Source organism: Amphichorda felina (assembly GCF_050947745.1).
Source record: "Amphichorda felina strain 45539 chromosome Unknown scaffold_4, whole genome shotgun sequence".
Classification (NCBI taxonomy): domain Eukaryota; kingdom Fungi; phylum Ascomycota; class Sordariomycetes; order Hypocreales; family Bionectriaceae; genus Amphichorda; species Amphichorda felina.
In genome coordinates this window covers 1,007,260-1,020,688 of record NW_028145046.1, presented here as the reverse complement: position 1 = coordinate 1,020,688, position 13,429 = coordinate 1,007,260, and the positions used below count along the sequence as shown (strand labels likewise).

The following is a 13,429-nucleotide window of genomic DNA, read 5'->3' as shown; positions in this document are numbered from 1 at the left end:
AAAATATGACCAATCACATGCCGCGCTACGACGCTCCCGGAACAGCATTCTTCCGCACCGGAGGCTCGGGAGCACGAGGCCTTTCGGAATGCCTCCAGCCAATCACGAAGCTCGTAATTCGACTTCCTCGGCAATAATCAGTCTTTGGAGATCATCGACCGTCATTTGATCCTGCCTCCTGCTTCGTTCCCATCGACCTTGATGACCGAAACCCATTGGGCGTGGCAACCGACTCGCGCATTCGATTGATCACCATGGCCTCATTCATGCGCCCGACTCTCCTCCGGCAAACGGCGCTCGCGTCGCGCGCTGCCGCCGCTCCCGCCTTTGCTTCCCGAAGCCTCCTCGCCCGCAGCCCTGCCATCGCGGCCTTTCACAACTCGAGCAAGCGCTCTGCGATTCTGCCGCCCCCGCCCCGTAAGAATTCCTGGACTATTGGTTCTCCCTTGCGTCTGGCTCTGGATGCGCTAACATAAAATTACAGAGAAGATTGAGGGCTCAGGTACGGAACGATCGGACTCTTTTCACTGGCACGTGAATATCGCGAGGATGCCGACGAACTGACAATGAGCAACACAGTTAACGACCCTGTCCCCGTCCCCGAGCCCAATGCCGCCCACGGCTCCTACCACTGGGCCTTTGAGCGCCTCCTGGCCGCCGGTCTCGTGCCCCTCACCGTCGCGCCCTTCGCCGCCGGCTCGCTGAACCCGACCATGGACGCCATCCTCTGCGGCGCCGTCCTTGTCCACTCGCACATGGGATTCCAGAGCGTCATCATCGACTACATCCCCCAGAAGCAGTACCCCGGCCTGCGCAAGCTGTTCTGGTGGGGCCTGAACGCCGCAACGCTGCTGGTGGGTGTCGGCCTGTACGAGTTTGAGACCAACGACGTCGGTGTCACGGAGGCGATCAAGCGGGTCTGGAAGGCGTAAAATAGGGGCGTGCTGAGGTTCAGAAGTTGGAGTGTATAGGAAAGGGTGGGGGCTGAATTGATTGGCGGAGGGACGGTTGCATGGCGCACTTTTCCCTTTGTGTGGACTATAACCGGGGGTGCTATGACAACTGTATAGATTACAACACTATTAACCAGGACGAATTAAAAAGGATTCGCCTACTGGCGTGAACAGTCAGGGTGGCAGCGGACGAGCTTGTTGTGAAGCAGCATGAACGGAGCCACATGTCTGCGCATGTCTGACATTGTACAATGTACAAGATGCCGCCAATGGCCCTTTAGAATCTCGTGAGCTGAACCATGCAACCCTCCCCCCCTCCTTTTCCCCTTCTGGGGAACCGGTCAGCCGTTCGAAGTGTTAATTCAGAACAATGTGATACCAAACCAACGTTTTATGCGGGAAACCGCTTCTGGAAGGACAGCACGGGGCCTGAAGCCAATTATTTGTGCCCGCTAGCTCATCAATCTCCCTCTCCATTCGCTGAACCAGATTGTCGGGTTTGCGATGCTGGATCAAGCACACCGAGTCCTCGATGAGTCCTAGGAGTGTGATGGTGTCATCCTACTCCTTCGGGTCACGCGGGAGGTAGCCCGGGTCAGAGAAGATGAGCAGGAGAAGAATTTCCTGGCCTGAACGCTACGGTCAACAGAGGTCGTGCAGGTGAATGACCAACTGCAACCCTCGCCCACCCGCGTACCCTCAAGCTCTGCAGGACAACAGGAATGTCATGATACCGTCCACCGATAGTGACCGTGGATGATTCAGAACGAGAATCGAAAGCTACCTTCTATTACCCCTCTTCTAAATAGGTGGCTTAGGTGGCTATATATATGGCCCCAGCCCTCGGGTGGTGTTATCTCACCTCAAAGCTCCCGATCACAATCTTTCAGACCTGACGATTTCAAATAGAGTGACAACCCAAAATGAGTGCTCCACGAGTGGCCGTAATTGGGTCCGGCTTGACCGGACTCCTAACTGCTCAGGGCCTTCGGAAGGTAAACCTCCCATCCCATTCCCTCAACCCATGAAACAGTCGCTTCAACTGTCCGCAGAATGGCATACCAGTAGTTGTGTATGAAAGGGACCCTTCTCTAGACTTCCGCGAAAGAGACTGGACCATACTGCTGCATTGGGGACTCAGTACTCTCGGTAGCCTTATGCCCCAAGACGTCCAGGACATCTTCCCTGAGGCCTTCTGTGATCCCTTCTACAAGGAGGAATACCCACCTGGCCTCCCATGCTTCGGCAACACCACAGGGAAACCACTCTTCCACATCCCCCCAACCTGGATGCGCCTCATCTCCCGCAAGCGGTTCCGAAGAGTCCTGTCCCATGGCCTGGATATCGAGTATGGCAAGAAACTAGATCGTATCGAGACGGCAGGTGACGGTCCCGTTGCCCTCATCTTTGAGGATGGCACACGCCATGAAGCGGATATTGTTATCGGCGCTGACGGACCAAGGTCTGTCATCCGGACCCAACTGCTCGGCGAAGAGAAGTCAGCCGTCGTCAAATCCCCGTGGGCTATATCCTTAGTCCTAGCGACATATGAGACCCCCGAACAGGCTCTTTTTGTGCGCCAGCCACACCCTGTGTGGCACATGGTATACGGTCCAGAGGGAGTCGGCGGGCTGGCAGGTCAGTTTACCCCCCTTCTGAACATCAAGTCCCATTTTTTAACCCGGAAGAGAAACCAGTATCCGACGTAGGGAAGTCAAACGATCCCGCGGAGTGGCAGTTTTACTACTTCAGAGTGTGGAGAGAAGATTTGGAGCACGGTATCCGGGGCGCCGAGGCGCTTGATAAGTTCAAGGAAAGGAGCAAGCGGCTCTGTGAGCCGTTCCGTTCCGCCGCCGAGTGGGTTCCCAAGGGCAGTGTCTGCGCCATCGATCAGCTCAGGTACTGGATCCCGGAGCCATGGGACAATTGCCAGGGACGCGTGACCCTGGCGGGCGACGCCGCCCACGTTATGATGCCTTGTAAGTCATCAGCACTCGCCCAAACTATGTACGATGCAAGGCTTCTATCTCAGATCACTTACACAAAAACAGTCCGCGGCCAGGGGTTCAACCACAGCATGGAGGATGCGCTAAAGCTCGTTGAAACAATCGTGAGCATCCGTGATGGCGCGGACCGCGCGCAGGTCATGGGGGAGTATGACAAAGACGTGTATGAGCGTGGACGCCAGGCGGTCCTGGCTTCGGTAGAGGAGGGCCAAAGGAACATGAATTATGAGAAACTGTTGACTAGCAAGACGGTGAAAGCGGGGTTTGCGAGGGAGTACGAGACGCTTAAAGCCGTTAAGGTAGAGACAGTGTAAAGCTATCCGTGAGGAAATCCCTCCGCATTGGTTGGCACCAGGTTTATCTCAGATTACAATTTATAATTGAATGTCTTGGGGATTCAGTCATCTCATTATTGCGTTTTAAGTGTTCTTTATTTCCGTTCCCCCGTTCTTTAGATTGTCCCATGTTTTATGCTATATCGATAACAGCCGTATCTTAGGGGGTGGGGTGTTGAACGGTTCCTCGGTTCTCTACAGCACCAGATCAGATGGTCAGACTCGTAATCTCGGGTCCTTCAACGCGGTCCATCTTGGGCGTGGGTGGCGGCAGGTTCTCCGCCTTGGTGCAGAGCCAGCAGCTAGCGTACATATTGACACGATCGATGCATGCGCCGTCTATGCGTGCTCCATGGCGTCTCGCCATGAAGCCGTGTGCCTTGAACACCTCAATGTACCAGGGGCTCAGCGCCGAAGAGCGCAGGAGGACACGCCCACCCGTCCGGAGCGCGCGGTTAAGCTTTCTGACCTGCGCGGCTGCAGCAGTCGATCCATTGTCGAACCAGTCCATGCTGTCCATGATGACGGCGACGGTGAGTGTTCCGGGTGAAATTCGTGAGATGATCTCTTCGAACTCATCCGTGTGGATGCGCAGACCATCGAGAGCGCCCGGGCGGGAGAGCTTGGCGTGAGATTGGGGGCTAAGGTAGTCGGGATGGCATTTCCGCGAGAACTTGCCAGCGAGACAGACGTGGTAATAGGGGTTGTCGGACGCAATGTGTGTATCCTCAGCCATGGGGTCAAGAGTGTTAACCATGTAGTGCCAGATGGCATGGGAGCGTGTGTTCCTGGCCGTGGGGTTGGGGCCCATGACAGCGTCCGACTCGGCGTGGTCGGCCTCGATCATAGCAAGCTGGTTCTTAGGCACGCCGAGAGCAGACCAGAGGAAGCTCTCCTGCGAGACGACGAGGTTGCATATAAGCTTAGATAGCAGGGCGGGGCGAATCTTGTTTCGCCATATTTCCCGCTGCTCGATCAAGGTCTTGGCCTCAAGCATCTGCTTGACCGCAGACTGAAGACCAAAGAGACGTGCAACCCAGCGGAATGCGCGAATGGCGTGCCGAGAGCCGCCGGTGTCGTAGAGGCCGTAGCCCCTTGAGTTCTGGAAGACATGGGTATTCTTGAGCCAGTACTGGAAAGCTCGGCTTGACAAATGGGGTGAAAGCTTGGATATGAGGATATCGCGGAAGTTGGGGTGCTTGCCGTCCCCAAAAATCTTCCAGAAGTCTTCATACTCGAGGGCAACGTAAGAGGCTGCTTTCAGCTCAAGGAGATGGTTCTGCGTCGGGTTCAGATCCACAGCATGGACACGGGCCGGGCCCTGCGTGAGGTAGGAGAGAATATTGTCGCCGGCAGATGTGATGGCAATGACTTTGTCCTCAGAACCGAGGTTGAGTAGGCGGGCATCGACGCGAGTATCCTCCCAAGTGAAGGCGTAGATGTACTCGTCATTGAATTGCCTGTGCTTCTGGAGCTGATCATCGTAGTAGATTCTCCAGTGGTGGTTCTGATAAAAGAACGCGGGCAGTGGCAGGTTGGCTGAAAGGTTCGAGATGGCCGTGACGAAGGCCTTGGAGCGAATCTCAGGGGCAGTCCTCTCGATGGCCAGGGTGAGGGCATCGCCCTGGTTCGCCGGGTATAGATAAGGAGACTCGGTCGCCAGGGCGTCGATACGCTCGATGATCTCATGAGGCAGACTAGACGGCGAGAATGGCTTCTTGTGGCATCCAAGCCAGATGTAGTAGGGGATGAAACCCAGGGCGCGATTGCGACCATTGAAGCTTAGGACCGTGCCGTACTTGTACTCCAAATAGTCCCGACGACTAGGCTCGAGCCCAACGCGGTCGAGGTCAAACCAAGCTCGCCAAAAACTCCTCGCCAGGAAGTTGATATGCCGGTCAACAAGACCTCCCGTGTAGTTTCGGGACGAGTAGTCAACCTGGTTTTGCACGTAGAAGTCGACCACGCCCATGATTCCCTGGGGGGTCAGTAGAGATCCCACCGATTCAACCACAGAGTAATAGTCGGGCTAGGTATTATCCAAGTCAGTCAAGGGATTATTGAACGGGAGTAAGGATTTGTTGGGGGGTTCTATAACCTACAATCATGGACAGACTGTAAGACATGGTGACCAAGTCAGCGCCCCCGTGCTCTGGACATTTTTGTTTGAAGTAGCTGAGCGACGGAGGCCGCGACGAATTTGGCGTCATTTCCACGCCGGATTCATAGTCCTCTAATCGAAACTTGCGGGCGTCTTCGCAAACAACCGTAACGTTGGTCCAGCCCAATCTCAGGAAACGCTTCCGAGCTACCTCGCATAGAGAGGGAGAAAAGTCGACGAGATAGACACTAGAGAAGAACTCGGGGACATTGACAAATTCGGCCATAGCCTCGATATTGAAGCCCGTGCCACCACCAATCTGAACTTGTCAACCGGGTGTTCCCTTCAGAAAAGGGGAGGATGGGTGGGTAGCACATACGTCAACCCAGATTCGCTTCTTGTACCCCTCAGTGTTGTTTTCCCGCTTGGCCTTCAACTGAGAGGCGACAAGCGCCAGCATTTCTTCTCGCCCACGGAGGAGAATCCCGCGAGTGACATCATAAGCCCATGCCTGCTTCTTGTAGAAGCTCTCAAGGGCATCTTGCTGCGTGCCCTTGGGGCCGCCTTGGTGCGGTTTGACGAAGGAGGACCAGAAGAAGAGGAAGAAGGATTTGAGCAGGCTGAGAGCCTTTATTTGCTTCCCGTCAGGCTTGGATGCAAGACTAGAGATATAGACACTGGCGATGACGGCTATTGTTATTCCAGCATAGAGGGGTTGAGCATCAGTGCCCAAGGGCAGCAGGTTAGGAATGTTACCACCCTAGATACTTGGTCAGCATAGCCAATATGCAAGGAGAGTAGGGGAGGCATACAAGAAAAGCCATGGTATTCTCTCATTTTATGGGAGTGAACCTGTGGTAAATTGGCTACGCAACTCGGAGCTGTGTTGAAGTCGCTCAGAGTCGAAGAAGATAACTACAGGACGACGAAAAGCCAGCCACGACATTGGGAAGGGAATCATCTTTATTCCGTTCTGTGTATACATGAGGTCGAGGTACTTGGTCTTGCTGATGCAGGCCACTGGCTACTTCTGAGCAAGGTAGTTAAGAGGTAACATTGAAGGCGTAGGCTTCCCTCACCATCGCCAGCCTCAACATTGGGCCCAAGAATCCCCGCGGTCAGGAGCCGCGTGAGCCAATCACTACGGCACATGTCTTAAGGTGCTCATAGCCTAGGTCATTCGCAAGCCATGCCACAGGGCGGTAGAGAAGATGCTCGTCGAGTTATTGCTGGCGACGGTCGGGAGAGCCAATGGGATGCGTTCAAATTGGAAACATGGGCTCACAACCCAAGAAATGGGCCCCCTCTTAGGTCATGAGAGAAGAGAGGGGGTGAGATCCGCCTTGGTTCACCACCTTGGGTGATGCAGTCTGATGCAGGGACTCGATCAAGTTGGAGGATTTAACGTTGTACAATTGGGGGGAGTGGGGGGACAACGTGCAACTAGCCCCACTTTAGCTACCTACTAGGTACATACCTACAGAGAGCTGTGAGCTCAGGCAGGTACCAATTGGATGGGTCGTGGCTGCCACATGCATCAAGGAGCAACATCCTGAGGCGAGTCGGAGCGTTTCGGCGACAGGCATCCTCGTGCTCTTATAGATGTGATATAATCTAGCCGAAATGTTCTAGCAAACAGATCAACGTAGCCCGTACGGTTGGCCATGATACCCTTCATCCCATCGGTGTGACTTCAAGCCTGGGCATAACAAGAGACCTCATTGACAAAATAACTAGCAACCCACTAGATGTAGTTGTCAGGGAAGTGCGCAAATCAGTAATAAACTCATTTAAAGGTGCGAGGAGGATCCTAAAGAATCACGCGTTAAATTTATACTCACTGTTTATGTTGTTATCAAATAAGAACAAATTTCATTGAACAAAACGATAGCTACTAGTACATCCCTCAAGTCCGTCTCTGTTCCTTTTTTTGTCACTACCCAGCTCCATCGGTTGGGAGCGGAATAACATCAAGCCGTCGGCCCGCCCTTGAGGTCTTGGCGTGGGTGTGAATGCGACGCCAATCATGACGCCGCACTGGGCCGTCAGACGTCGCGAGAACCACGACCGTTCAATCGATCCATCAACAGCCTCCCAGCAGCATCATTGTTGCTGTATGAGGCACTGACTACCATCAGTGCCGTGACGCGCCGTCACTATGCCGTCGCAGAAAGGCACCAGCAAGAAAGGCGGCTCCGCCATCCCTAAGCAGAGCCGCACTTCGACGCCAGCGCCGACCACCACCCTCCCTTCCCAGGAGCCCTACGACCCGGACTTCCTCAACACTCGAGTCATCCTGTTCCAGAATGCGCTTGGGTACGATGACCTCATTGATTCGGGGGCCTCGAGTGCCGCAGTGCCGGATTCCCGGAGCATTGACGCTATGCTCGCCAAGCTCAAGGACTTGGTCGGCGTCATGGAGAAGCGCTCCAACTTCTACGATCGCGGCATGCGCTTCCTTGCCGACGAGCGCAAAAAGCGTCCTGATGACTATGTCCCTGAGCACGAAGGAAAGCGCCTGAAGAACAAGAAAAAGAAGGGCCCCGATTCCCTGGCACCGCCTGATGCAGGCAGCCACGGTAAGTTAAATCCCATGTGTCTCTCACTTTGAGTTCAGATTTCTATTTTATTTTCCCTCATTGCTGGTCACATGTGTCCTTGTTCCATTTTTTGACAGATCATCTCCGCAGGACGAGCATCACCGAACCGAGAGAAGCGAAAACACTCACGCGACCACGATTCGGCAAGCTCTTCGCTGTCGCCTGTCGCAGCACGCTCTCCTTCAGCCATGGAGGTTGACGAAAAGGCCAAGAAGGAAGAGGAGGAGGAAGAGGAAGAGGGTTCATCAAGCTCCGATGACGAGGGTGCTCCTCCTCGCCGCGAGATGCCTCAACATCAAACTTTTGGCGAGGACCCGTCCACATTTCCCGACCCTACCATCTACGAAATCCGCGAGACACACCCGGGAATGTCCGAAGAGGAAAAGAAGGAGATATATTCTGTCGCCGTCTATCCCCATAGCGATCTCTCCGATCTTATCGCTGGCGACCCGCCAGACAAGGATTTCAGCAATGCGAAACCGAGCAGCCAGATCAACTTCACCACATTCGCATCCTACATTGAGCCATACTTTCGCCCATTCTCGGAGGAAGATCTCGGCTTCCTACGCGAGCGGGGGGACCGCACCGCGCCATTTCTGATGCCCAAGCGGGGCAAGAGGCACTACACCGAAGTCTGGGCCGATGAGGACGGCTCCATGTCCCTCGATGCCCCACAGCAACCAGACAAGCTGCCACCGAACATGCCTCGTGGCACCATCGAGAATATGAACGACACAGTCGCCGAGACCGATGGGCTCTCTATCGGGCCCCTAGCCTCTAGGTTACTCTCGGCCCTGCGGCCGGAGCATAGGGTGCAGCCGGCTGACGATAAACCGACCACCAACGGCGTGACCAACGGAGATGTCGCCATGTCCGGTGGTATCAATGGCGAGGATCAAAATGGCGCCAATGCCGAGGAGAAACCGGAGCCGCTAGCCCCTGCGACTTATATGCCCGATTCAGCCACTGAGGCTTGGAAGAAGGCAACCTATCCCAAGCTAGACTATCACCAGGTGGACGAGCGCCTCAAGCAAGAGCTCAGGTACATCGGCTTCACACCCCCAGAAGGCGCTGAAGCCGACTACGACGGCGCATATGATGACGAGGTCGCAGGCAGGCTGCGGGAGCTACAGTCACGCCTGAGGGAGCAGATGCTTATCAACGGCGCGCGCAAGGCCAAGCTCACGGAGCTGGTGCGGGAACGCATGGCCCACCAGGAGTACTCGACGATCCTGGAAGACCTGGACTCGCAAGTCCAGGCGGCCTACACCAAGCGGACACGGACAATGGGCAAGAGCAAGAAGGCAAAGCGCCCCGGCGGAGCGGGCGGTGGCAGCCACTTTGTCGGAGGTGGGGCGGCCGGGACGGCGCGACCTGGCATTGGCGACTTGACCAAGACGCTGATGGAGCGTCGCAAGAGGTGGATCAGCACTATCGGAGCCATCTTCACAGACGAGACTGTGGGCAAGGTGCCGCGAGAAGAAGACCCAGACAGCTCCATCTTCAAGCCGACCGAGATGTCGGAATACATGAAACGGGAGAAGGAGCAGTGGGAGGAGGAGGTCGAGGGCGAATAATGAGAAGATGCATGGCAACAGTGGCTTGGGTTGGCGTTACAGGATAAGGAGCGGCGTTACGGCTTTGATACTTATCATGGCAACGGTCGGGACTGACAGGATACCTTGGTGCGGAGTACCGAGTAGCCAGTAGTGATGGCGCATGATTTGGGGTTTGGGGTTTGGGGGGGAGGGTTAGTACTGCTACTGCATGTTTGAAAGCCCGAGACAATACCTATTCGAACCAATCAGATAAGGAATAATCTTCCAACGCCTACCTATATAAGTATAGGTAGCATTCTAGGACAACGGAAATAGTATGTTCTAGACCAAACACTTGAGACATGTTGTAGTTCTACTGAGAGCACTTTACTAAATAGTACGAGTAGAACCTGCCAATTGGAACGGAACGTACCTAGGTATGCTCCATTGAGTATTAGCGGGTTTCATTGGGCAATGGGCATCGAGAGGCTTATCGTACGCCAACGGTTGATAACTTGACTAACTTCCAGGTTGACAGTGGGGTTTATCGCTCCTTGGCTCTTACCTCGAGTTTAGGTAACGGCGGCCAACTCCGCTGAGGGATCTGTGCTCCCGCCATCTCGTCCTCCTCACCTTCAAATTCATGTCGTTTTGCAGGGTTGCACAGGATTGCCAGTTGATTCCATGCATGTCTGATCCGTCACTATCAACATGCGTCTAGTGCCCAAGGAGGTGCGTATTGTCTTGGAATGTGGTCCACCAGGACTAATGGATCTGCAGTGGGCTAACATGGCAGTTCCCCCCAACAGCTCGACAAACTTGCCATCTCCCAGCTGGGCTTCCTCGCCCAGAGGAGACTGGCACGGGGAGTCAAGCTCAACTATGCTGAAGCCACGGTATCTTCCGCATCTCTTTCCCCTTGGCAACAATTGCGAGTCGAACCTCAGCGCTGACCAAGTTGGCAGGCTCTCATCGCCAGTAACCTCCAGGAGCTCATCCGGGATGGCAATCACACCGTCGCTGAGCTTATGGGGATCGGGTCCACCATGCTTGGCCGTCGCCACGTCCTCCCAGAGGTCTGCAGTACCCTCCATGAGATCCAGGTTGAGGGCACGTTTCCCTCGGGCACGTACCTCGTTACTGTGCACAATCCCATCAGCACCGATGACGGTGACTTGAACCGTGCACTCTACGGGAGTTTCCTCCCCGTGCCGGACAATGACCTCTTCCCGCCCTCCGATCCTGCCGAGTACAAGCCGGCCAACCAGCCAGGGGCCGTCATCACCGTCGAGGGCCAAGTGGCCATTAATGAGAACCGCAAGAGGATCAAGCTCAAGGTCACGAGCACAGGAGATCGCCCCATTCAGGTCGGCTCGCACTATCACTTCATCGAGACGAACCCGCAGCTCGATTTTGACCGCGCCAAGTCGTACGGCTACAGACTGGATGTCCCCGCTGGCACCTCTGTCCGGTTTGAGCCTGGAGACACCAAGACAGTCACCCTCGTCGAGATTGGGGGCAATAAGGTCATTCGCGGAGGCAACCACCTAGCCACTGGGGGTGTAGAGCTCTGGCGCGTCGGCGAGATTGTCGAGAAACTTCAGAAGGCCGGCTTCGCCCACACTCCCGAACCGACCGCCGATGCCTCGCTTCTTACTCCGTTTGTCATGGACCGCGTGGACTACAACACCATGTTTGGCCCCACGACGGGTGACATCGTTCGCTTAGGTACCACGGACCTATGGGTCAAGGTCGAGCGTGACCTAACCTTCTATGGCGATGAGTGCAAGTTTGGTGGCGGAAAGTCGCTGCGAGAAGGCATGGGCCAGGCTACTGGCCGCCCAGACGCCGATGTCTTGGATATGGTCGTTACCAACGCTCTCATCGTCGACTGGTCAGGTATCTACAAGGCTGATATTGGTGTCAAGAACGGCATCATTACGGCCATTGGCAAGGCAGGTAACCCAGATGTCATGGACGGAGTTACGCCCAACATGATCGTGGGCAGCTGCACCGACGTAGTTGCTGGGGAGGGTAAGATCATCACTGCTGGTGGTATTGATACGCACATCCATTTCATCTGCCCTCAGCAGGCTGAAGAGTCCCTCGCTTCGGGAATCACCACCATGCTTGGAGGTGGCGTCGGACCAAGGTTAGCCATCAACCACCTGCCTTGCTCTATTTTCAATGACATGTCCCACTAACAATCGCTTCAGTGCCGGTACAAGTGCCACTACGTGCACTCCTGGAAAGCACTATATGCGCCAGATGCTCCAGGCCTGCGATGGGTTACCCCTGAACATCGGCATCACTGGAAAGGGCAATGACAGTGCCCCTGAGGCACTCCGTGAGCAGGTCAACGCTGGCGCCTGCGGCCTCAAACTGCACGAAGACTGGGGCAGCACACCTGCCGCTATTGATACCTGTCTGGGCGTATGCGATGAGCTAGATGTCCAGTGCCTCATCCACACAGACACCCTCAACGAATCGGGCTTCGTCGAGTCCACCATTGACGCCTTCAAGAACCGCACTATTCACACGTACCACACCGAGGGCGCTGGCGGTGGCCACGCGCCCGATATCATCTCGGTCGTCGAGCATCCTAATGTCCTTCCCTCATCCACAAATCCCACCCGGCCCTTCACACTCAACACTCTCGACGAGCACCTCGACATGCTCATGGTCTGCCACCATCTCTCCAAGAACATCCCCGAGGACGTGGCCTTTGCCGAGAGCCGCATCCGCGCCGAGACCATTGCGGCAGAGGATGTGCTTCACGACTTGGGCGCCATCAGCATGATGAGCTCCGACTCGCAAGCCATGGGCCGCTGCGGCGAGGTCATCCTGCGAACATGGAACACGGCGCACAAGAACAAGGTCCAGCGGGGCACCCTCAAGGAGGATGAAGGCACAGGGGCCGATAACTTGCGGGTCAAGAGATACATAAGCAAGTACACAGTTAACCCTGCCATCGCCCAGGGCTTCGGGCATCTCATCGGCAGCATCGAGGTCGGAAAGTTGGCCGACATTGTCGTCTGGGATCCCGCCTGGTTCGGTACCAAACCCTCTCTCGTCATCAAGAGCGGCCTCATCGCCTCCGCGCAAATGGTAAAGTTCCCCTCCCATCCTCTGAAACCCTCGGACCCCAGGCTGACCATATCTTCCCAGGGCGATCCCAACGCCTCCATCCCTACCGTCCAGCCCATCATCGCGCGGCCCATGTTCGCCCCCATGGTCCCAGAGACCAGCGTGCTCTTCGTCTCGGCCTCGAGCATCGAGACGGGCGCTATCGCCTCGTACGGCCTGCGGAAGCGTGTCGAGGCCGTCCGTGGGTGCAGGAACATCAGCAAGAGCGACATGAAGCACAACGACGTCATGCCCAAGATGAGGGTCGACCCGGAGGGCTACAAGGTCGAGGCGGACGGGGTCGTGTGCGAGGCGGAGCCGTCTAAGACCTTGCCACTGTCGCAGGCCTTCTATGTCTACTAAGAGGCACAGTGCGGCAACAAGCGAATGGCAGTTGCGCATTTAGATCCCAATTAGCTTCTGAATTATCATAGTACTAGTAGCCATGTCCAGATATCCAAACACTTTCATACCCCAGCTCAATTTCAATCACATCAAAAACAAATAGTATGATACCGTAGTCCACGCATGGGTATAATACTCAATCATTGCTATCATAATACTAGGTGAGGTCAAAGAAGAGACCTCGTGCTCGGCTCAAACATGCAACTTATAAAAAGCCATGGACACACGCCGCGTGGCTCCATTCCCCATGACCTGTGCTGGATATGCCCGCAGCCTCCCCTTGATCCGCCGGACCTCCTCCTACATAGAAAGAACCAGTACCTCGAACCCAGAATAGCCGCCCCAAACACCGAATCAACATAAAA

General features: G+C 55.3%; 5 protein-coding genes across 5 annotated transcripts; 4 read left to right on the top strand and 1 right to left on the bottom strand.

Moving 5' to 3' along the window:
• Positions 1 to 254: 254 nt before the first annotated feature.
• Positions 255 to 932, top strand: SDH4 (CybS-domain-containing protein; the record flags this gene model as incomplete). The annotated part of the gene is made up of 2 exons (XM_083193531.1): positions 255 to 417; positions 580 to 932. 2 exons carry the CDS (start codon positions 255 to 257, stop codon positions 930 to 932), a joined length of 516 nt encoding a protein of 171 aa, XP_083050479.1.
• Positions 933 to 1,977: 1,045 nt separating this feature from the next.
• On the top strand, positions 1,978 to 3,273 carry ACO1O0_004088 (FAD-dependent oxidoreductase; the record flags this gene model as incomplete). Its single annotated transcript, XM_083193530.1, has 4 exons — positions 1,978 to 1,985; positions 2,095 to 2,591; positions 2,663 to 2,932; positions 3,005 to 3,273. The coding sequence occupies 4 exons, from the start codon at positions 1,978 to 1,980 to the stop codon at positions 3,271 to 3,273; spliced, it is 1,044 nt and encodes a 347-aa protein (XP_083050478.1).
• Positions 3,274 to 3,502: 229 nt separating this feature from the next.
• On the bottom strand, positions 3,503 to 6,219 carry ACO1O0_004087 (class I SAM-dependent methyltransferase; the record flags this gene model as incomplete). The annotated part of the gene is made up of 4 exons (XM_083193529.1): positions 3,503 to 5,272; positions 5,397 to 5,714; positions 5,775 to 6,155; positions 6,208 to 6,219. The coding sequence occupies 4 exons, from the start codon at positions 6,217 to 6,219 to the stop codon at positions 3,503 to 3,505; spliced, it is 2,481 nt and encodes an 826-aa protein (XP_083050477.1).
• Positions 6,220 to 7,553: 1,334 nt separating this feature from the next.
• Positions 7,554 to 9,572, top strand: NGG1 (histone acetyltransferase NGG1; the record flags this gene model as incomplete). The annotated part of the gene is made up of 2 exons (XM_083193528.1): positions 7,554 to 7,974; positions 8,086 to 9,572. The coding sequence occupies 2 exons, from the start codon at positions 7,554 to 7,556 to the stop codon at positions 9,570 to 9,572; spliced, it is 1,908 nt and encodes a 635-aa protein (XP_083050476.1).
• A 672-nt stretch (positions 9,573 to 10,244) lies between these two features.
• Positions 10,245 to 13,022, top strand: URE1 (uncharacterized protein; the record flags this gene model as incomplete). Its single annotated transcript, XM_083193527.1, has 4 exons — positions 10,245 to 10,265; positions 10,343 to 10,429; positions 10,499 to 11,685; positions 11,750 to 13,022. The coding sequence occupies 4 exons, from the start codon at positions 10,245 to 10,247 to the stop codon at positions 13,020 to 13,022; spliced, it is 2,568 nt and encodes an 855-aa protein (XP_083050475.1).
• Positions 13,023 to 13,429: the final 407 nt, after the last annotated feature.